Here is a 23,936-nt window from a genome sequence, read left to right on the forward strand (position 1 = left end):
GTGGGGGTCCCGGCGCGCGCCACACCCTCCTCCCCGCGCGGGGCGGCCGGGCCCGGGGCTCCCACTTCCCCCACCCACCCCCCGCCCTTCCTCCCTCCCTCCCGGGCGCGCGGGCCGGCGCAGCCGGGGCCTCCGAGGCCGCCGCCCGGCCGGGGTCGCCGCCCCGCGCACGGCTCTCCGGGGTCCGCTGGCGGCCCCGGGGAGGGTCCCGGCCGCGCCGCCTTCCGGCCGGGACCGCGGACACACTCACCCCGCTCTGCGCGGCCGCGGCTCCGTCCTCTTCGGCCGCGCTGGGCCGCCGCCGCCGCCTCACGCCGCCGGGGAGGCGCGGGCCCCGCGGCCCCGACCCGGCCGGCTGCGCCCCGCGGCTCCGCGCGCCGCCGCCGCCGCCGCCAGCTGGCCCCGGGCGAGCGGCCGGGCCCCCGCGGGCATGCTCCCCGGCCGTCGGCGCGGGCGGCGGGCGCGCACGTGCCGGCCCCGCGGGTGAGCGCGCTGCGCGCCGGGCCGCGGCGGTCGAGGCGGACGAGGAGGCGGCGGCCGGCGGGGCGCGGGGCCGGGCGCGCCCGCGGACGGGCTGGACAGCTCTACGCCGCGCCGCCGCCGTGCCCCGCGCGCCCCAGCGGCCGCTGCTGCCCGTGCGCGCCGGGCCCGCCTCGCATTCCCCCACTCGGCGGCGGGCCTGCGCCTCCGTCAGGCCGCGCGGGGAGCGGCGGCGAGTCCCGGCGAGGGGCCGCCCCCGCCCGCCCCGAGGGCTGGGCTCCGCCGGAAGAACGCCGGCGAACTTCGGGCCGGCTCGCTGTCTCCCCTCCGCGGCCGGGGCTCGCGCTTCCCCGGCCGGGGGACGTGGGGGGGGGGGGGTTGGGGCGGGGGGCTCGGCTCCTCGGACCCCGCGGGCCTTGAAACCGCGCTAGAGCCGCCAAGTGCCCTCGCGGAAGGGGACGAGTAGGCTTGCGGCGATCGTCACTTAAGTAGCTTTCTTAAAAACGAAGTTAGGGAGTAAGCCGACAGATCTAGGGGAACAAACCGCGTACGACTTCATGAGGCCCAAACCTAAAAGCCAGAGACCAGGTGTGCGGCTGGCAGGGGGTTCTCTCCCCAGTACCGAATACGCTCGCTTTGGGCACGAAAGATGAAAATGCCCCTTGGTCATCAGAAGTAGCGGGAGCGGTGTTAACAGAAGGGATGTGTGAAGCTCTAGTCCCCGACCTCAAAAAGGACCTGGAAGAGGATCAGAAACAGATTCATCTTGATGTTCCCTCCCGACTGGACTCTCCAGTTAGGAACAGGACGGCCAAGAGGGTACAGGGTAAAATTGACAATGAATCGCTGAGTATGTAGTTAGATTGAGCGGGAACGGCTTTTTTGCCAAGGGCTGAAGTAATGGAACCAAATGGGCCACACCTAAAACCTAGCTTACCTGTCCTTGTGTGGGCGAAAGGAGCGCTTTCCCCTGGAAGGGCAAGCGCTATAATTAAAGCAGCCCCAGACTGTTCCGATAAAGCCCGGGCAAAACCACCAGAGGCTACTCGACCCTGCGGTGACTTAGAATTGGAGAGGAGGCCAGGAAAGCCATCAATCATTACACATCTCTCAAAATACCCGTCTTACCATCTTAGGGCGATCACTCGGAGACCAGTGAAGGTGTCCCAACAAATACGAGACCCTCACCTTCTTCCCTCCACCCAGAGGTGCCTTAAGTCCCACTGAGAATGGTTTCCGGCGCATGCAGAGAGATATCCAGAGGGAGGCTCTTTGCCTGTCTGCCACCCCGAGCTGAGCCCCTAGGCGATACCACTGCAACCTTGCCATGATTGCACTCAAAATTTGGGAGGCCTTCATCAAAAAGCAGCTCCCCCAATAACCCGGTAGGAATAAATACACTGATATCACAAGGCAGTTCATATCCACAAGTATTTATTGAGTGCCTGTACGCAAGACATGATGGTCCCTGCTCTCACAGAGCTTACAATCCCATGACTCCAATACTTGCCTAGATTAAAAAAAAAACTGCAGCAAGCACTTGTCTCTGCCTGACCATCAGCAGCACTGGAGGAAGCAAGTGTTTCACATTGTTTTGGTCACTGTTACAGTGCAATTGTGAATAAAGCGATTATCTTTGAAGTCTGGAGTCACAGCGATGACGTGGTACGTCCTGTCCAGCAAATGCAAATTTATGGCTTGATTCCTCCTATTTGAGAGGCATCTACTGAAATAAAATGTAAGTCAGAAGAAGGCTTTGCAACACAGGTCCTAAGATACTGGTGTAGTTTAACTTATTATCATACTGCCACAGAACTCTTGGCAAAAAATTATCATTTCCTGCAGAATGTGTGCAATATAATTGGTTTAATCAGACCTGCACATCTCATGACCACGCACACTCTCGTGATGGGTAAACATGATTTACCTGTAGGACTCATGAAGGGTGCTAGGTATGCACTTACTTTTTAAAGCTTCTTAAAGACTCGCAGCACAAGTGACACATTAAAATGTAATGAAAATTGCTTGAGATAAAAATTAAAATGACAAAAATGTCTAATTTTACTACATATGTAAGGGCAGAATTCAAATTTAAAGAGCATTCAGCAAAGCGCCTGAGTCTTCAGAGTTAAGAAGGGGAACCAAACTCTAAAAACAACCCTCGTGTTCATATGGCCCTTCTGATGCCTAGTGCAGACCAGCCTTCCTGCGGTCCTGCCTTAGAGGCCACCACCTTGGACCTCTAATTATGGGACATTCAAAGGAGCCATTATTTTGGTTACATGGACAAAACCTTTTTTTTTTTTTTTTTAAGGAAAATAACCTATGTTTACATCAAATAACCCCAGATCCCCTATTTTAGATGCTTCTGAACTTCAACCCAACAGGTTACCAGTTTTAATAGTCAAAAAACAAACACCTCACACCAGGAAGATCATATGAATTCCAAGAGTTTTGTTTTGTTTTTTGCAAAAAGGTGGAGAGATCATCTTAGACCACCTAACAGAAATGTCAACCAACCCAAGGCAATTTTTAAATCAATTGCTGGGGGCACAACCTACTTTCCTATTTAAAAAGTCCTAAATCACTACTTCAAAGCCTTGATTAACTCCAAATGAATCTGAAATGTGTACTTTTGTTGAAAAGTTAGGAAGCACCAGGTACTTTACCTAATCTCCTTTAAAATGGAAGGAAGCTTATCGCTTCATCTTATCTCTTGCTGCAGAGCCCGGCAGGCCCAGCCAGGTGGTGACCCAGGTCTGCCTGGCTCTCCCAGTACAGAACCCCGGCAAAAGAGTAAACTCTACTTGCATTAAAAGAGGCACTTCCCCGAAGTGGAAGGTGCTTTCAGGCTGTTCCTCTCCAGCAGCTCAGCCCCAGCCAGGAGCCAAGCAATTCACCTCCCAGGGACACCCGCAACTTTCTAACATCGCCACTTCTGGGGTTGAGTTGTTTTTAAGTGGAGTGTTCTGTGTTTGTAAATCAAGCACGAAAAAGGGAAAGATGGCTGAAAGGATTTTCCTTGGTTCTCCTCTTTACAGCTATGAAGAAAAAGGTTTTTTTAAAAAAAAATGTTTAAATAAGTGGTACTTACAATTTATTATATATTTAAAAAAATCAAAGCACATGTTTTCTGATAGGCACAGAAGAGGTTTTGATGGGGTTTCAGATCTTTCTTGGAATAAGCCAATAGAGACTACTAAGAAGGTAACTCCTTCACAAGATAAAACTTCTGAAATGGCAATTTCCTATTCTTGAGAAGGTAGTGGACTTGATGATAAAAGGAGCAACAAGGAATATCCTAATAATTTTCAAGTTAGATTCTAATGTCACATCTAGGAACACAAAGGTAATAACCATCAGTAAAGTCGATCCCTTTACTAGGTCTTAACACAGCTGTACTGGAGCTTGATTAAAATTAACATATTCTTTAACTAGTTGACTTAAAAAAAAAAAAGGTTAAAAAAAAGTACTATGAATAAAGGCACTTATTCTGTTGATGAATAATTGTGATTAGCCCAAGGTCTTCGACTGTTGGCAGGAGATGGGAGCAAAGGTTCGATTCACGAATAGGAACAGAAGAGGCAGGTGTCAGATGGCCCCTCCTGACGGAGGACCACCCAGGAAGCTGAGAAGGGAGCCCGCTGGGGCAACGGGCCCAGAGCTCAGCCAGGTAAGCTTTGGTGAAGGGTGCAGTTTGAGATTCCCTGCTCAAAGGCATACACAGACCCTAGTGGAGTGATGCTTGGCTTGGCTCATTATAACTACAAGCTGCTAAGAGTCACATAAGAAGAAAAAGTTCAAAAGAAAACCAAACTTTAAAACCTGAGCATCATCAGTGGCAATCAATTCTGCAAGTTTAGAATGAGTCTATTTATGAACATGTACACAGATATGTGGGCACTGGATTCCAACCAGCCCCCGAAAAATGGGCAGTGGGGCAGCCCGGACTTGACCCGAGGTCAGAACATACACCTGCTGTTGCTGCTGATCAGAGCACAGCCTCCTGCCCGGGTGCCGCTGCCAAGGCCATGAGCGGCAGGTCCCCAGCACGGCCCAAGGAAAGGCCCACGCGCCATCCGCACACATTCCCTGCCTGTGCACATTAAGGGGAGGGGACTCTAATCTAAACCTAGCATCCTGACAGCCCCTGCCATGGCTGGAGGGTTTGTTTTTTTTTTTGGCGGGGGTGGTGGGAGGCAGTGGGGTTGAAAACATCTGCTCGGTGGCTCTGATGGCAGAAACCAGGACCACTCTGAACCCTTGCTGGGTGGTGGTGGTCTTTCATCAAAGCTTGATCCATCATCACCTTATGGCCACCGGAGGGACATGGTTTCACTCGGAATGCTGGGCAGAAAGCCCCGGCTCCCCCAACGGCTTACCGTTTTCTGGAAAGTACTACATATGTGACAACATTAGAGAATAAGAGCACTCATTTCTCTTTCCTTACAGACAATAAAGTTCAAGGGAAACAAAATGAGTTATTCACAGTTTCCAAAGCTTTCCAATATTCCATTACTTCCAATAGTTCCATTATTATTACTACTGTAATAATCACTCTAAGACTTGTTCCTAAAGGAACTGCATTACCATTAAGAAAAAAAAAAATCTCAACACAACTAAAATTCAGGGTATGCTGCATTCTTTTTTTTTTTTTTTGGATTCAGCATGTATTGGTCTATTATGGAAGCTACTCTTAAGCATTTATTTTTTTAAAAAAAGAATCATATTCACAATGTAGAACAAGTATATAAAATTAGTGTGCAAAGTTAATTGTAAAAGTTTAACACTATTTGTTTAGAAACAAGCTGCCTCCCCTGTTTACATTTCCTTACTATGGATATAAACTGGAGACTTATACTATTTAAAAATAATACTTTTTAAATAGTAAAATATACAAGAGATTCCTGAGCATAACAAAAATATCTTGAAAATATGTGGCCATTTGAAGTATAAAACAGCAAGTGTAAAGAATAGCATGATTGTAAAACTACTATTTGAAGGCTTATAAACAGTACAAAATAGTTTGCCTTTTCTGAGTGCATAATTATACATTAGTGCAAACAAAAATGTCTCAAAATTTAATGGCTACAAATCTCATAGATTTGCAGAGGTACGCAACACATGAAATTTCTTTAATGTCATTCGAACTGAGCCCAGTTCTCGATTAATCCTTTCCAAACGATCTTCCAAGGCTTCCTAAAGGGAAATCACAGGAGAAGTTGCGTCAGAATTCTATATCAGGTTCACTGGTTCTCTGATTACCACCAAACTGACCTTTCTTTTAGCAAAGGGGCAGGCAGAAACATTCAAATTACAGAGTTGTGTTTTTTACACACTTCCTCTTATTTATATCGTCTCTTTAAACAACACAAATCAGGGTCTCAACCATCCAGAATAAATGCTGCACTCAGTGCCCTAACAGCCCCAGTACCCTGCTGCTTGCAGGGTGTGAAAATCTCAGCAAGGGCAACAGGACAGACGGGAGAAGGCGACTCTCAGCCTCTGCTGGACTGAGAGCAGACCAAGAGGAACCCAGAGGCACTTTACACACGTCATCAGAAGAAACGGGTTGGCGCCTTATCCCACTTAGGTGTATGTCAAGCAACTTTCTTCTGACAAGAATGTCTAAGTTAAAAAGGAAGGGAATACACTGGAGGAGTTTCTTGCAAGAAAAGAGATTTCACAAAGAATCAATGTAACAACTGCTATTTTTAAATAAGCAGTACATGGGGCACCTGGGGGGCTCAGTGGGTTAAGTCTCTGCCTTTGGCTCAGGTCATGATCTCAGGGTCCTGGGATTGAGCCCTACATTGGGCTCCCTGCTGAGCAGGGACCCTGCTTCCAGCCCCCCTGCCTGCTTGTGATCTCTGTCAAATAAAATCTTCAAATAAATAAATAAATGAGCAGTATTACAATTAAATAAATAGCGCCTGGAATATAAATTTATCATTTTAGATACTTTATTCAGTCTTAACTCCAATGGTATCCTTAAATAAAACTTTAAAATTCCTCTTTAACAACTTTAATTATAAAAAGATCACCCGGGGTGCCTGGGTGGCTCAGTGGGTTAAAACCTCTGCCTTCAGCTCAGGTCATGATCTCAGGGTCCTGGGATGGAGCCCCACATCGCGGGGGGGGGGTGTCTCTGCTCAGCAGGGAGCCTGCTTCCCCCTCTGTCTCTGCCTGCCTCCCTGCCTACTTGTGATCTCTCACAATAAAATAAAAGGATCACCCGAGGGGAGCCTGGGTGGCTCAGTCAGTTCAGTGGCCGCCTTCAGCTCAGGTGCCTGGATGGAGCCCCAAGATCGGCTCCCTGGCTTGTGCTCTCTCTTGCCTGCTCACTCTCAAATAAAATCTTTATAAAAAATTAAAATAAAAAAATAATAAAAGGATCACACATTCATGATAAAATACTTAGAAGACAGAGGAGTAAAAATAACCAGGTCCTCTTTCCTGGGGTTTTTGTGTAGATACCCACATCATTAAGAAGAAAAATAAAAACAGAATCATATTCACTACTTCAAAACATTTTTCAACTGAACTTTTGTTATGAAATATCTTTCTATGATATCATTTTAAATTAGTGTGCAATATTCCATTAGATTTAACCAAAAATCTTTTATTTTTTTAAAGATGTTATTTATTGATTTGACAGAGAGACACAACTAGAGAGGGAACACAAGCAGGGGGAGTGGGAGAGGGAGAAGCAGGCCTCCCACTGAGCAGGGAGCCCGATGCAGGGCTCAATCCCAGGACCCTGGGAATCATGCCTTGAGTCGAAGGCAGACGCTTAACAACTGAGCCACCCAGGCGCCCCTAACCAACTATCTTTTAGTAGAAATTTAGGTTGCTTTTAATGTTAAATAATCCTGCAATAAATATTCTTAAAAAGGTTTCTTTGCACACATCTATAAGCATTGCCTTCGGAATCATTCCCAGGAGAAAAATGCTAGGTCTGAAAAAAATACAAAAATCTAAAGCTCTGGATCTAGGTCAAACTAAATTCCAAAAGGTTTGTGACAATTTCCTCTTCTACCTGCCATGTATGAGAACATGGTTTTCTAGACCCTGTGTACTGTTTTGGGTTTTTTTTGGGGAGGGAGGGGGTATGTTTAAATATCTGCCTATGTAAGGTTTTTGTTTTTGTTTTTAAATGATGCTTTTTTGGGTTGCCTGGGTGGCTTATTTGGTGGAGCATCTGGCTCTTGGTTTCAGGTCATAATCTCATGGGTCATGAGATCGAGGCCTGTGTCAGGCCCCAGGCATCATGGGGAGAGTCTGCTTGAGATTCTCCCTCTGGCCCCTCCTCTAACCAGGGCCTGCACACTTTCTCTCAAAATAACTAAATAATTTTTTTTTTTTTAATTATGCTTTGGAGCACCTGGATGGCTCAGTTGGTTAATTGTATGGCTGATTAAGCATCTGCCTTCAGCTCAAGTCATGATCCTGTGGCCCTGGGACAGGCCCCGCATCAGGTGCCCTGCTCAGCGGGAGTCTCTTTCTCCCTTTTCCTTTGCCTCTCCCTGAACTTACGCTCTTTCTGTCTCTCTAATGAATAAAATCTTTTCAAAAAATAAAGCTTTTGTTCAGATGTGTAGTTTTTTACTCATGGGTGAGACTGAATTTTTTTTTGTTTTTGCCCAATTTTACTCTTTTCATTTACGAATCATATATAATCATCTTCAGTCCCTTTTCACTGTCACTGGTCTCCTTACTGGACGAACAGCTTTGACATGTATGAACAGGATCTACTCCCTTTTAAGTTACTTTAAAAGCTTACAATCATTATATAAAAATATATTAGGGGCGCCTGAGTGGCTCAGTGGGTTAAAGCCTCTGCCTTCAGCTCAGGTCAGGATCCCAGGTCCTGGGATGGAGCCTCACATCCATCCGGCTCTCTGCTCAGCGGGGAGCCTGCTTCCTCCTCTCTCTCTCTGCCTGCCTCTCTCTCTACTTGTGATCTCTGTCAAATAAATAAATTAAAAAATATATATATTAAACAAATGTTTCAGATAAGTTTAGAATCAAGAATATCTACAAGTTTTCCTTCTGCCTTCCCAATAAGGAAGAAGAGTTTCATGTGTGGAGTCTTATAAATTATTGACTAAAGACTTTGGGACCAACAAAAACTGTAACAGACTTAAAGTCTTAAGGAGAAGTTAGGCATAGAGGCCCAAGGAAAGACCTCCGCTGTTTTCTTTGCTTTTTTCCCTTCTGGTATCACAGATCAATCTGAAAATGACTTTTTCCTGAAGTTAAAGCACTGAAAAGCCAAAACATGCAGTTATGTAAGAGACATATCCTTGTTGTTATGCTTAAAATGTTACAAAAAGGAGATTTTCAACGTCCCATGGCTTCATGCATTTTTCTCTCTGGAAAGCAGCTAAAACAAATGCACATGAGCTGCTTCGCCTGCACCATCTCCTGCTCAATAATGGAATCACATCTCTCTTTTTTTTTTTGACGATTTTATTTATTTGAGAGAGCGAGTACACCCAAGCCCAAGCAAGAGCTGGGAGAAGCAGACTTCCCGCTGAGCAGGGGGTGCTGGATCCCAAGACCCCCGGGATCATGACCTGAGCTGAGGGGAGACGCTTAATGTAAGATCTGTTCAAAGCCATATTGCATAGTAGCAGGAAGATCTTTTTCATTAAGTATAAAGGAAAAATCACTTTTTACTCCAGAAAACCACAGTGCAGTTCTAAAATATACTATAATCACCAAACACTTCCCAAAAGGCTATAAGTCTGGCCCAGTTGCTTCAGGACGCCTAACACGTCCTCTCGGCTAAACGAGCACCAGCCCGCACCACGCAGCCAGCCGATGCAGATTCAAGCTAAGACGGTTCACCTGGTTTAATCTTGTCTGCAAAGTGATTCGTCCTCCAGTAGAAGGCATTCGACTTAGTGCCGCCTCAATCTGTTGACACACAAACAAAATTTAAATAAAAACAGAAGAATTCTGATGAGTGGCAGGGACGTCTGTAACAGAATGGAAAGGACAGGCTTCGGCCTAGTACTTCCTTGTCCGCCTGGCCTGCACCGCCACTCCCCCTGCCCCAGTCAGCAAGGGCAGCTCAGCTCAAACTGGCTCCCAGCGCGGCTTTGCTGTGCAAGCCACAGAAGCTTCTGGCACGGTCTGACTCCGTAACTCCCTTCTGACTATTCCTCAGACATAGGCATTAAGTTCAGAAAAAGGTTTTTTCTGTTGTTTTTGTTTTAAAGTTTTTGTTTGTTTTTACCTGGTCTTTTTCTTTTGTAAGTTCATCAAAAAACCGTTCCGTTTCAGCTAGGGTCCTAATTTTTGCTGTATATTCAAAATCATTACCATGTGGTGCTACTGACGCGGGCTTACACTGTTCATAGCTAACTGATTTATTCTTCTCCCAGGCTGATCTCACAGACACTTTCTTCACTTCATTTGGCAACAGTTCGGGAGAAGGGCTGTGATTAGCATGGATGTCGGTGGCTGCTTCTGAGTATTTTTTTTCTGTCAGAGAGAAAGGGATTTTCTTTTATTTCATATCCATCTTCCTGATCGATCATATACATAACTATATATGTTATCTAAAGGCTGCCACATACCAAAAAAAGTAACAAAAAGAAACACAATAATCACATTTAGTCAGTGCTTTTCCTCCATAGAATTCTAAAAGTTTTGCTCTCGGTTGGACAATCTGTACAACGTCCCTAAGAGAAGGTATATAAACTTTCTGTGAGCTCAAAAGAACTTTTAATAAAACTTAAAGCCAAAAAAAAAAAAAAAAAGTTAAGCGCTAAGCTCACATTTAGCGGACACAAACCCAAACCAACAGTGCAGAGCCAGCATCTTACCGGGTCTGCCCAAGTGACTCATATGCATTATCTTGTACTTTATTCCAAACTTCAAAGATAAATGAGAAAAAAGAAAAAAAAATAATAACCCGCCGCCCAAGTTGCACAGAAATGCCAGAATGTAAAAGAGAAATGGAACAGTATGGCTCTAGTAAGCAAGCATTAACAATGTCTGTACCTCAGTTTCCCAACTTTTCTATCAGGATAATAGCCCTGACACATTATATGAGCCGCACCAACGCATGTTCTTAGAGGCCCTTGGGCAGAAAAATTTTTTAAGTGCAGGATATTACACTATTTAGGACCTTGAAAAGATACCAGAAATTCACAAAATGAATGACTAAAACCATAACTAGTAATTTTTTAGGAAAAGATACCTTCCAAGTCATCTAGAGGAAGAAACTGGAGTTGTTTTCTTGGATTGGTACGTTGTAAAGCAGACACAGGAACAGTATCTAAATCATCCAAAAGTATATCAAATCTATTGAATGAAGCAAGTTACTTGTGAGAAAAATGTTAATTGATTTTCCCTGTCTCCACTAGAAAGCTGAGCTGGTGTCCGGATAACTCACATATTCATGTATTTTTTAAAAAGAAAGCTGGTCATATAATTTTCTAAAACTGAAGCTTAATTTATATTTTCTAACACAAAATTATATTCATGTATTAGAGACTTAAAGCATTTACCCATACATTAGCTCCTCCAATCTTTATAACAAGTTCTAATATATGTGGGCCAAGTATTATTATTCCTGTTTTACAGAAGAGGAAACTGAGGTTCACTGTGCTTAAGGAATTTCTCAAGAGCCTGACCGAGCCAGGTGGCCAGCTCTTACAGCGTAGGGATCCACAGTTCCCCACAGGAGCACGCCCTGTGGCCACGCTGCTTCAGAAAGAGGACAACTGTCCCAAGCACCCAGGGAAACTTACGCATATGCCAGGGCCATCCCAGGACAGCCTGCTCTCTTATACAAATGGTTCAAAAATTGCCCTGTATCATAAACCTTTTCAGGAAAACAAAGAATTGTCATTCTATACCCAAAAGCTGGAAGGGACTCTGACGCAGTACTTAAACTCAGTAGTAGCCAGTTTCCATAGTTAAAAACTGTTTTCACGGATTATAGTACTTTTTTACTTTTAATATGACATTCATTTAAGTGAGTTAAATCCACAGGGTTCCCACTGGCAACTGAAAAATTAGTGATAGCTATAAGCTGACACTTAAAAAAAAAAAATCAGTAATATTTTATTCTACTATTTTAGAGAACTTACCGAGTTGGACTGCTTTCATTTTTGCTCAGTAGATGACTAAATCCTGGGGACAGATTTTCTTTTGGGGATCGCTTTGGACTATAAGCCACAGTCACTGGCGTTAACATAATCTCTCTTTTTGCTACAGAAGAAAATGAAGAGGAAGTTCACTTTTCCTTCTATACAATACATATATTGGCAGAGCATACTTCCTTTCTCAGTACTCTTTTCTAACTTTAATGGAATACAATTTTATTATAAAACTTTCTGAAAGTAAGAGCATACAAAATTAAAAATAATTCATAATCCTAACACCTAGAGGGAACCACTGTCAACATTTTAGTGTATCCGGCTGCAGGGTCAGCACTCAGACTCAAAACTGGTTTTTCAGGATTTTAGAAGTCGACTGGAAATAAGATGGAAACACCAGTGCCCAGTGCACATTCCCATCACACGGGGACACACAATCACTGGTGTGCACTCCAGTCACACAGATACACACAAACGCTGGCTCCCGCTCCCATCACATGGGGACACACACTCTCGCTCCATCACACGGGTGGGGGGGGGGGGCGACACAGAAATATCTTTAGCTGTTCTGAATATGAAAATCAAGAAAACAGAAATCCAATGCCTAACCTTTAGAACCGTAACTGTAACTGACTAAAGAAACCAGACGTAACTATTTATGCAAAGAAGCATCTTTTCCAGGTTAAATTAGTTTAAATTAATTTGTTTGAACTAATGTTTAATTAGATAGTTGTCAACGCTCTCAGAAACTGTGAAATGGCTTAAGTTGCAAAAAGGAATCTGCTGGACACACACAAAACAGTATGCCGTGATAATTTCTTCACCTATCGTCACAGTGTCTATACAGTCAGATGGTATTACTGAGCAAGACCCTTTTTAGGGACTCTGTTCTCAGAATATTCTAGTAGGTGCTAGAGAACAGGAGGGAAAAAGAACATCAGACGTGTGTGCACAGCTCGGATGCCACTCTTTTGAGCCCAGGAGACATATTACATCTAACTCTTACTTGGGGTGCTTGATTTACGAGTTGAAGGTGGTAAAGACGACGATCTCTGTGAAGCCGAGTTAAATCTCTTCTGTCTCTGTTGGGCGCATTTCTCTGGGGACCGACCTGCACTGACTGACGTCTCCGTTTGCCGAGGATTTGCTAACTCTGTAACAGACAAATTGTTAAAAAGTCAACAAACAAAACAAACCTGGGCTGGTTCGGTGCCTTTATTAAGAAATGATTACGCCAAGCAAGCCATTCTCACTATCCAGGTTAGAATGATTATTTGCAAATACACATTGTAAGGATTAAAAAATGCTTGATGAAGAACAAATGTGGGGGTTTATAATGAATTCATTCTGGCTCCCTGTTTACAATTGCCATTCACGGCGATTTTTCAAGAGAGATTACTTTTAGGAAGTTACTGATTTATTTACTAGCAGATACTTCTTCGGAGATGCAATGCCCAAGACTGGACAATGGAATCAGCAGACCCGATCAAGCAAGCACTGGAGTGAGTACAAAGAGATGTAAGCACTGGTGAGCTGTTGAGCAAGGTACTTCCTGGGGTGGTTGGTGGGCTCAGTTGGGAAAAACATGTGACTCTTGATCTTGGGGTTGTGATTTTGAACCCCACATCGGATGTAGAGATTACTTAAAAATAAAAAATAAAATTATCTTAGAAAAGGTGGGGGAGGCACCTGGTGGGCTCAGATGGTTAAGTAAGTGTCTGCCTTCAGCTCTGGTCATGATTCCGGAGTCCTGGGACTGAGTCACACAATAGGGCTCCTTACTCAGCACAGAGCCTGCTTCTCCCTCTGCCTCTACTGTTCCCCCTGCTTGTACTCTCTCGCTCTGTCAGATAAGTAAACAAATTCTTTTTTTTTTTTTTTTAAGATTTTATTTATTGACAGACAGAGATCACAAGTAGGCAGAGAGGCAGGCAGAGAGGAGGAAGCAGGCTCCCCGCAGAGCAGAGAGCCCGATGCGGGGCTCGATCCCAGGACCTGAGATCATGACCTGAGCCGAAGGCAGCGGCTTAACCCACTGAGCCACCCAGGCGCCCCAGTAAACAAATTCTTAAAAAAACAAAACAAAACACACTTCTTGTCTTCCTGACAGATGCTCGGTAACCAAGAAGGGAGAGTAAAAAACACTACACCTCACTTTATGAATACTAAATGTCTATTATAACTTTCCAATGACAAATTGATGTAGAAAATTTCCAAATATCTTTAAGAATGGTTCATAAATCTTCACTAATTAGAACACAGGGCGCTGGGTTGCTCAGTCTTTGTTTACTTTTGGCTCCGGTCATAATCCCACGGTCATGGGATCGAGTCCCACATTGGGCACTCTGCTCAGAGGGAGGCCTGCTTCTCCCTCTCCCTTTGCCTGTTTTTCCCCCTGCTTGTGCTCTGTCAAATAAAATAAAAATAAAATAAGGAGCACCTGGGTGGCTCAGTGGGTTAAAGCCTCTGTCTTCGGCTCAGGTCATGATCCCAGGGTCTTGGGATTGAGCCCCACATCGGGCTCTCTGCTCAGCAGGGAGCCTACTTCCCTTCCTCTCTCTCTGCCTGCCTCTCTGCCTACTTGTGATCTAATAAATAAACAAAATATTTAAAAATAAATAAATAAAATCTTTAAAAAAATAAACAAAATAAACAAAAATAAAATAAAATCCTTAAAAAAAAAAAAGTGTAACATGTAGTCTGCCTTGTATAAAAGCAGCAAGTTATGCCATGACTGTGATAAATTAGGAGCCAGAGTATTTAAGGAAGGTGATACAACTGCGGGCAAAGAGGAAGGTATCTATAATCTATTATCTATCTATATCAAACAAGGAAAAAATGCTTACTATTCGAGGTGTCCTCTTTCTCTGTCTGTGTGCCCCAATTTTTAAATATTTTTCCTTCCTCAAGTTCTTTTAAAGCTTTCATGACTGGTGTATCTGAAGTCTCTCTTTGTTTTGTTATCGATAAGCTTCTTGGTGAACTTCCAGATGAAGAATCCTTTTCCGGAGGAGAATGGTACCTTAAATAATAATTGTAAGACACACAGTGCTATGAACGGAGTATTTGTGCCTCAAAACACTCGTATATTGAAGCCCCAATCCTCAGTGGATGGTGTTAGGAGATGAGGCCTTGGGGAGGTGATTAGATTTGGATGAGATCATGAGAGCAGGGGGTCCTTTGCTGGGATGAATGCCCTTCTAAAAAGATGTCTGCACACATTCAGCGAGGAAAGACCAAGACCCAATAACCTGGAAGAGGGCCCTCACCATGAACCCAACTGCGCTGACACCCCAATCTCAGACTCAGCCTCCAGAACAGCAGGAAAAAGTGTTTCCTGTTGAAGCTGCTGGGTCTATGGTGATTTCATAGAGCAGGCTGAGCTAAGACAGAGGTCCCTGGCCCTGTTAGGGGAATGACATGAGAGCTAACAATTACACTCCACAAAGAGTATGTCTGCTTTACAACACAAATACACTGAAACTGAACCTGTAACAGACCAGTGCTTCCCAATCCTCTTCACACCCCGGCACATACAGAAGTATGGTACTTTCGTGGAGCCCTGGAGTAATCTGGTTGCATGCGCTGTCCAAAAGGTGAGAGGGTGAACACCTTAGCCTAACTGAGAGACTGTGCACAGCACACTGTCCTGTCAGGGCCACATTGGGGGACCTTCTGCCCGCCCTTTGATCAGAAAGCATCTGAAATCCATTAGCTTTTCAAAGTAAAATAAAAATCTGGTCCTCAAAAGTAAGACACTGAAGCCACGAAGAGAAGGCTCTTTTAGACCTTCCCAGACATTTAAAGGCGACTGAGATCTATGAAACTGTAACCGAGCCTCAATCTGACCTCTGACAAAGCTACCTACCCAGAAGCACAGGTTTCCACCAGCTGGTCATCCATCCTGTTATCCGGGGCGTCCAAAGGCTGGCCGGTAAAGATGGAGTACTCCGCCCCTGGGATCAGCCACTTGCGTCTGCTGACGTCGGAGGTGGCCAGTGTGCTAGGACAGGGAGAAACGAGCTGAGGCATGATGGGCTCATGTTTCAGTTCACGCTGAACACAGACACAGAGCACCCTGCTCTGAAATGGTACGTACACATCTGTACAGTAATTCCAAAACTGCAAGAAGCCCCCTTATTTTAGATACACGAATTCTTATTTTATGGTTTTCAGAGCCAACCGAAGTCTTATTTTAGGTTTCTGTTCCTTTGGAATATTTCTGCATCTCAGTCAAGGTATTCTGTCCACACAGATCTGAACACCAACCAACTTCCTACCACACTTTCTATGCTTCACACCCAACCCACAGCTCAGGCCCAGGAGGTGGAGTGAGAGGGCCCTTCTCGCTCCTCCCAGACCAGCACTGCCTAGAAGAATTTCCTGGGAAAACAGAAACCTCCTCTATCTGCACAGCCCAGCACAGCCGCCACTAGTCACATGCAGCCCGTGGCTCGTGAGAAGAACCAATCTTTAAATGTTATTTCATCTTAAGGACCTTAAATGTAACAAGCCACACAAGGTGACCAGCACCACTGTACTGAGTCGTGCAGCTGGGGGCCAGGCCTCCCCTCCTATGGAAACCCTAACCCAATGGAGGCTCACCCATCGTGCATTAACCGGCCCTGAGCTAGACTTCCGAACCGCTCTCACCTTCTCCACACCTGCTCCTGCCTTCCTGCTTCACTGTCCATAGGAGGAGCTGCCTGAACCTCTCTGCAATGCCTAGACTCGGACTCCTGCTTACTCGTCCCCCTCCGCTCACTGGAGAACATTCACTGGACTTCTTTATCACTAGAGAACACATTCCCTTGAGAAATCCCAACTCTGGGAGCGCCTGTGGGGCTCAGTGGGTTAAAGCCTCTGCTTTCAGCTCAAGTCATGATCCCAGGGTCCTCTCTGCTCAGCGGGGAGCCTGCTTCCCTTCCTCTCTGCCTACTTGTGATCTCTGTCAAATAAATAAATAAATAAATCTTTAAAAAAAAAATCCCAACTCTGAAGGTTCTTTCGGCTAAGGTGCTCAAGCATCACCAAGGCTCTGTGACCCCAAGGCCTATGATCCCTGGCCTCACCATTTTCAACTGATCAACCCCTCCCTTGGCTTCGCCAGTTCCCCTCTACCTACTCCGGGGCGCACGGTTACTCACTGCTCTGACCCCCTTTCTGTACTCCCCTTCCATCACTCCCGACTGGCAGCAGAGACCTAAGCCTGGAGGAACACGGTGGTCTCGCTCCTGAGTGTCTACAGTCCTCCATTTAGGCTTTGCTGGAAAGCAAGCCACCCAACCGCACGGCCTGGGCTAGCACCAGAGAGTGGTTATTACCATCTCATGGACACCCAACACGGCTGACAACATACCTTTCCGTAATCCGCGCGCTCCAATTCTCCCACCAGGATTCTCCCTCACACCTTCTCCACTCTCCTCCGACCTCTCACCCTGCCCTGCCAGTCACTTGATAGCCTCGCATCACACTTCGGAGGGAAAAAAGAAACCAGGAGACAAGAGGTATCTTCCTCTCTCTGCTCCCTGCCACAGCCAAACCTCTTATAACTTCCCTCCTCATTTTTATTTAAACTCCCAGTCACTCCCTTTTTCCCTCGATTTTTTTTTTTAAGATTTATTTATTTGACAGAGATCACAAGGAGGCAGAGACAGGCAGAGAGAGAGAGGGGGGAAGCAGGTTCCCTGCTGAGCAGAGATCCCGATGCGGGGCTCGATCCCAGGACCCTGAGATCACGACCTGAGCCGAAGGCAGAGGCTTTAACCCACTGAGCCATCCAGGCACCCCTTTCCCTCGATTTTTAAATTAAGAAACATTCTAAACGTCCTTAGAAAATTACAAAGACTACTGTAAGCACTCGCCTGTACTTAGTTTTAACAAATGCTTTACATATTTGTTTTCAACATTAAGACAGAAGATTCTGCATGAAAGGTCATTTTTTAAATTATGTCCACATATTTTTTAAATAATGTCCACATAATGCACACGTCCTTGTGATGCTGCTGTTTCTACTCTACACGCTTCAGATTTCTCCATGTTAACACAGACAGGGGCGTGATTTGAACTATTTACCTACAGTACAAATATACCACACCTTACAGATCCCTCCTCCTGTCGGTGGTTATTTTAGTTTCTGATGCATCATCTTTCCACAATGCTGTGATTAACACGTGTAGGAATTCCTGAGGTAAATATCCAAAACCAGAACTGTGGAACCTGGGGTGCACACATCTTCAGTCTTACTGGATATTGTCAAATCACACTCCAGACGAGCTTATCGATTTTCAGTCTAACCAGCAGCAGCAGAGTTCCTGTTCCTTCACATCTTTGCAAAATTTGCAATGATTAGCCCTGGAGTCTGGCCTGGCCTGTCTGATGGTGTGAGGGGTAGCCCATGCTACTTATTTATTAATTTGCATTTTTCTGATTACTAGCAAAATGAACATCTTTTCAATTTTATCAGCCATTTAGAGGGTTTTTTTTTTCCTGTGAATCATCTGTTCATACTTTTTTATCATTTTTCCAGAGAATTTTTCTTATTGATTTATAGTTCTTTACATCCTAGATATTAATCTCTTATTGGTTCCTGTTCACTTAAAATATAAAATATTTCAAGCGTGCACAGACATACAGATTATACTCCTGCAGCACAACCATCTGCTTACGAACCCTGTTTGCTCTATGTGTGTGAACCGTGGAACACTACAGACACGACCCAAGTCCCCTGTGGACCTCACCAGTATAGTTCCTCCAATGTCATAACCTTAGTGTAAGTGCTCGGCTACCACTTCCACTAAATTCATATTCAACATTCCACACACATCATATTTTTACTACTTCTGTATGAACCTGTAAGATACGTTGTAAATGACAAATCAATATAAATAGTACCCTACTTCTTCTGCAACTGGTTTTTTGTTGTTCCAAATTATGTTCTCAGAATTAAATCAATGTTAGGTGTGTCTGGGAGGTGCAGTCAGTCAGTTAAGCATCCAACTCTTGGCTGCAGCTCAGGTTGTGATCTCAAGGTTGTGAGATCAAGCCCCGCACCAGGCTCCACACTTAGCGTGGAGTCAGCCTGAGATTCTCCCTCCCTCTGCCCCTCCTACTCGGGCTCTCTCCCCCTCTCTCTCCAATAAGTAAATAAATCTTTAAAAAAAAAAAAAAAAAAAAAAGATTAAACCATGTTAGCAATCAACTTAAGTGGCTGGCAAATTTTTTCCTACGAAGACTCAGAGAATAAATAGGTTTTTGTTTTGTTTCATTTTAATAAATAGGTTTTATGGGCCAGATGGTCTCTGTTGCAAGTACTCAGATTTACCACTGTCGTGTAAAGCAGCCAGACAATAGGTAAATGAATGAGCTTTATTTATGGATGCTGAAATTTGAATTTCATATCATTTTCACAAGTATGAAATACTATTCTTTGGATTTCTTCTCAAACATTTAACAACGTAAAAGCCACTCTTTGCTCATGATTCCTACCAGCATGGGCAGCAGACTGGACTTGGGCGAGGGCTGTGCTTGCCAGTCACTGACCTAATGTACACATCGTCACACTGCAGAGCCCCTGCATAAGCATATCACAGTATATGAATGTTCCAGCTGTCAGACATACAGGTTGCTTTCACTCGCTCTGCACAACATGCCCAGCAGATGTTCATATCTGTCCCTCCACACAACCACCCGCCAGGCCATCAAGGCCTGGCTGGCGCACCTAAGGGTCACTAGTCCCCTCACATGCTCTCTAAGCGGCGTCCACACCGCTGGCCACTTCAGAGTTCCCCCTAACTCCCTGACAGTGCTCAGGTTCTCGGGCCAACTCCTCTGGCCCCAGCATCGAGACATCGGGCTTCTCAGAGCTTCATCCTACACCAAACCCCCACCACACGCCCATCATCTACCCCAGGATCAAGCACTACAGAATGCGAATTCTAAAATTTGTAACTCTAGCCTAAGACTTTATTTCTATAGAGTTCCAAATGCACATTTATAATCACCTGCTGGATTCCCACTTGGAATTCGTATGAATCTCAAACTAAAATACTTGAAATGGAAATTCTGATCCTGACCCCATGGTCTACTCTTCCCATTTCTTCCCTAGTGCAGTACGTGGCACCTGAGTTGCTCCAGACAGAAACCAAGGTGTTACCAGACACCTCCCTTTCTTGTCTCCTCATTCTTTTTTTAAAAAAATATTTTATTTATTTACTTGACAGAGTGAGACAGCGAGTAAGGGAACACAGCAGGGGGAGTGGGAGAGGGAGAAGCAGGCTCCCCACTGAGCAGGAAGCCTGATGCGGGGCTCAATCGCAGGACATTAGGGTCATGACCTGAGCCGAAAGCAGATGCTTAGCAACGGAGCCACCCAGGCGCCCCTTGCCATCTCATGTTCTGTGGATTTTACCTCCAGTATGTCTCTCAGACCCTTCTCTTCTGTCCATTTCTATGGCCACCACCCAGTGAACACCATCTCTCCTAATACCACAATTGCCTAATTAGTGTGTCTGCTTCTACTTTTCCTCTCCATCTTCTCCTCATGGCAGGTGCATTAAAAAAACGGAAACCAGGGGGCCCCTGGGTGGTTCACTCGTAAGGCAGCGGCCTGCAGCTCAGGTCATGATTCTGGGGTCCTGGGATCAAGCCCCGCCTCGGGCTCCCTACTCCGCAGGAAGCCTCCTTCTCCCTCTCCCACTCCCCCTGCTTGTGTTCCCTCTCTCACTAGGTGTCTCTCTGTCAAATAAATAAAATCTTTATTAAAAAACAAACAAACAAACAAAAACAAAGAAATCAGGGGCACTTGGATGGCTCAGTCAGTTAAGCGTCCAACTCGATTTTGGTTCAGGTCATGAGACTGTGTCCTGCAATGGGCTCCACACCGAGCATGGATCCTGCTTAAGATTCTCTCTCTCTCTCCCCCTCTCCCTCTGTCCCTTCCACCCTCCCCTTCCTGGGCATGCTCGCTCTCTCAAAAAAGAAAGAGAGAAAGAGAAAAGGAGAGAAAAGAAAAGAAAAGAAGAAAATGGAAAAGAAAAGAAAGAAAAGAGGAAAAAAATCAGATGACCTAATTTTACCACATAAAACCTCTCAAAGTCTTCCCAACAGACTTAGAGTAAAATCCAAACTCTTGACCAGGGCTTAGAAAGCGACATGTGACAGTCTGATTTCACCTCCTCCAGCCCTCGCTAGCAATATTCAGGCCACACAAGCTTCATCCAGGTTCTTTAAACATGTTAAGCTCTTTCCTACCTCAAGACGTAGCAAAGCTCATTTCTCTGAGTGAACATGCCCCTCCCTCATGCCTCCCACACCAACGACTCAGCACAGGCCTCACCGCCCTGCTTACAAGGTCACCTCCGCAGAAAGACCTCCCTTGACCCCAATTCTCATTCCACTCTTGTTCTCTCTCAAATGTTCGATTTCAATAACTTATAAAATATTTTCTTTAAATAATTCACTATGTTCTAACTTAAGGTCAATGAACAAAGATCTAGAGAAAGTTTCTCATTTGACAATGACTTAGAAAGGTTAAAATTTACAATTTAACAATCTTTCTCATACACATCAATATCACGACCTTATGATCTACTCATTTAATATTCTTTACAAAATGATAATAAAAACCAATCTCATATGAAAAAAAATACTCTGTAAATGTATCATGAAGATAATGCTCTGAGATTATAGCAAAGCTCATTTTGAATAACTAAAAAAAACTAAATAGAAAAATCCATAGAACCTAAGGAAGATGTATTTTCATAGGTCTGCCCATTAACATAGGAATAAAATTTCTGGAATTTTAGGGTTAAAAGACCTTTTGAGATGTTCTAGCTCAATGTCCTTGTTTTCAGAGATAATGAAGTCAAGCTCCAAAAAAACCTAAGAGATTTGCTGAAGGTCACACAGCTGGGAAGAGTCAACAAAACATTCCAGGTCTCTTTATACCTAATCTGATTCTATTTTCTCCATTTGGCACATGCCTCTACATGAGAGGTTTTATAATATCTAATAATTAGATGGTTTTACCTTTTTGTTTTTTAAGCAAGCTCTGCGTCCAATGTGGAGCTCCAACTCACCACCCCGAGTTGTATGCTCTACTGACTGAGCCAGCCAGGTGCCCCGTAACTAGATGTTTTTACACATCTAAGTTCTATAATGACATTGAACTCTGACTTCCTTATGACTTAGACAGATGAGCTTCTCGGTTCAATAAGAGGGTGTACCTATTTCTAGCTTTACAGAGATTAAGCAAAATAACTTACTTGGCACGTGAGGCTCTCATGGGAGTTTTCGAATTATGGCGAAGACTTAACATATTTTCATGCTCTACTTGCTTGACCTGAGCTTCAAGTTTTGAAATTGTTCTAATTCAAAAGTAATAAGATAAATTAAGTACACATTTAAAATATAGCTCAACTACAAATTACTTATTTAACAGACACTTCTAGAAAAATGGTGACAGAAGAACTGCTGGTCTTAAAGCCTGTTTTCATAGTAAAATGTCACCAATAAGCTTAAAAAAGCTGAGCAAAACTGAAAGGCAAATACATTAAACTATACATGGAAACACAAATGGACTTTATACAGACAAGTTAAAAAGATTTATAATCTGACTACAGATCAAAACTCATGGTATAAATTAAATTAAAAAATAAAATAAATTCAAGTACTCAAAGTGCAATTCTAACATGTTTAATTCTAAACATATATATTCACGCATACAAAATATAGATAGATAATGTTTTCACGAAAAAGGAAGCAGGTTTAACATCCAATAAAAGAGCCAGTAAGAACTTCCTAGTTTTTAAAAGATACAGAGGCTAAACAATCCCTCAAATTCTCTGTCTACAAGCAATTCACCTCATCTGTGCCATGTTCAGAATAAAAGCCTATTTTCAAGTTCACTAACTTCTGTTAGTGTCAGGACTCGGGCCAGTTAATTGTTTTGAGGTTATCTTGGCATTCTTTCTGTTCTTTTAAACTTTGCATGTCTTTGTCTCATCTTTTAAGCTCGAAATCTTGCCTACCCTGATGCAAGGAAGGTTTGAGAAAGCACAGCTCTAACGGGCTGACGCTTTATGGCAATCTGAGATAAGGAAGCTATTGGCAAAACTGAATGCATCGCAGAAAAGACCTGGGCAGATGAGAGGGCCAGACAGCATTCACATTCTCCCATGTGGGAAGTCCCGAGAAGAGCAGTAAAATCTCCAAGTAAGGGCCACATCTCCAAATACAAATACAAAAACCTGCTCCAAAGCCAATTAGAAATATCTAATCATTTGCATAGGGACGATTTATGACTCTGTTTCTACCTAACTAGGCAAATCAGATCATGAATATAGTCCCCACACCAGGTTTTTAAGAAAGTAGATGCTCAGAAAAAAAAAAAAAAAAAAAAAAAGTGGATGTTCATAAAGTTGGGGTGAATGTTGTTTTCTTTTGGGAACACAAATAATATTTAGTGAACTAGACTGCTTGTTAAAATTCATTTTTTCTTTTTCTTTTTCTTTTTTTTTTTTTTTTTTTGACAGATTTCCAAAGGTTTAGCATCATTTAGATTTTGCTATGCTGACAAAACACATAATAGTTCAGGAAACATACACTCCTCAAGCCCAACCACCAATATACTCTAACAGTTTAAAAATCTCCTTTGGCTAAAATCAAATGTATTTCCAGGTCAGGGGAAGATTAGGATAAAACCTGATCTCAAAATGCCTAAGAACCCTCAAGAAAAACTTCCTTTCACTGCTTTCAGTACAGACTAATAGTCAGATGTTAAAAGAACAGAGGCATAATTATCTTATTAGTGAGACAATATATTTTACCTTTTCAAATCAGAAATCTGAGTGTGTGCATCCAGCAATTTGTTCTCAGTTGTATTTAATGTATCCTATGAAGATAAAGGAAAAATTCAGTAACTGAAATAGGGTAGATTGTTTTTATTTTAAAATACATAATACAAAACCAAAGGCTACGCCAGAGAGCTATAAAGAAAATCATGCGGATACTCCGCAAAAAGGGAGCATCAACCATGAGCCAGTTCATGTAATTCAAAGGAGACACTGAGAGAACAAAACACTGGCTTACACCAACAGCCATACGTATAGCCCATGTAGTAATAGGTACAGCTTATCATGCTCTGCTTGATTACAAGCAATCCAAGGTTAAAATGGACATGTTTTAGCCATAACTTGCCTAAAAACCTCAGTAAACGGCAAAACAGAGAGCTGTGCTGGTGAGATTTCAGATGTCCTGACTGGCTCCTGAGCCTCCAGAATGCCTCCCTGTCTTCCTCTAACCTGGAATGGCCGCTATCCTGTAGTCCATGCAGCAGAA

At 44.0% G+C, this 23,936-nt stretch overlaps 2 protein-coding genes across 17 annotated transcripts in view; both read right to left on the bottom strand.

Moving 5' to 3' along the window:
* Positions 1 to 667, bottom strand: part of PITPNM2 (phosphatidylinositol transfer protein membrane associated 2) — a 135,479-nt gene extending 134,812 nt beyond the window's left edge. For 4 of the 6 annotated variants that reach the window (XM_059140013.1, XM_059140010.1, XM_059140004.1 and 1 more), the window contains exon 1: positions 251 to 667. The gene's annotated coding sequence lies outside the window, so the exon portion shown is untranslated. The remainder of the gene's footprint in view (positions 1 to 250) is intronic. The other 2 variants (XM_059140016.1, XM_059140011.1) reach the window with 2 other exon arrangements.
* A 1,230-nt stretch (positions 668 to 1,897) lies between these two features.
* Positions 1,898 to 23,936, bottom strand: part of MPHOSPH9 (M-phase phosphoprotein 9) — a 67,073-nt gene continuing 45,034 nt past the window's right edge. For 7 of the 11 annotated variants that reach the window (XM_059138828.1, XM_059138824.1, XM_059138823.1 and 4 more), the window contains 10 exons: positions 23,426 to 23,490; positions 21,863 to 21,964; positions 15,466 to 15,600; positions 14,444 to 14,619; positions 12,604 to 12,750; positions 11,589 to 11,709; positions 10,694 to 10,797; positions 9,725 to 9,972; positions 9,334 to 9,402; positions 1,898 to 5,679 (listed from right to left, as the gene is read on the bottom strand). In XM_059138828.1, the coding sequence (XP_058994811.1) occupies positions 5,578 to 5,679; positions 9,334 to 9,402; positions 9,725 to 9,972; positions 10,694 to 10,797; positions 11,589 to 11,709; positions 12,604 to 12,750; positions 14,444 to 14,619; positions 15,466 to 15,600; positions 21,863 to 21,964; positions 23,426 to 23,490 (1,269 nt within the window). In that variant the 3' untranslated portion in view covers positions 1,898 to 5,577. Of the gene's footprint in view, positions 5,680 to 9,333; positions 9,403 to 9,724; positions 9,973 to 10,693; positions 10,798 to 11,588; positions 11,710 to 12,603; positions 12,751 to 14,443; positions 14,620 to 15,465; positions 15,601 to 21,862; positions 21,965 to 23,425; positions 23,491 to 23,936 lie in introns of those variants that run through there. The other 4 variants (XR_009345760.1, XR_009345761.1, XM_059138829.1 and 1 more) reach the window with 4 other exon arrangements.

Source organism: Mustela lutreola, chromosome 11, assembly GCF_030435805.1.
Source record: "Mustela lutreola isolate mMusLut2 chromosome 11, mMusLut2.pri, whole genome shotgun sequence".
Taxonomy (NCBI): Eukaryota; Metazoa; Chordata; class Mammalia; order Carnivora; family Mustelidae; genus Mustela; species Mustela lutreola.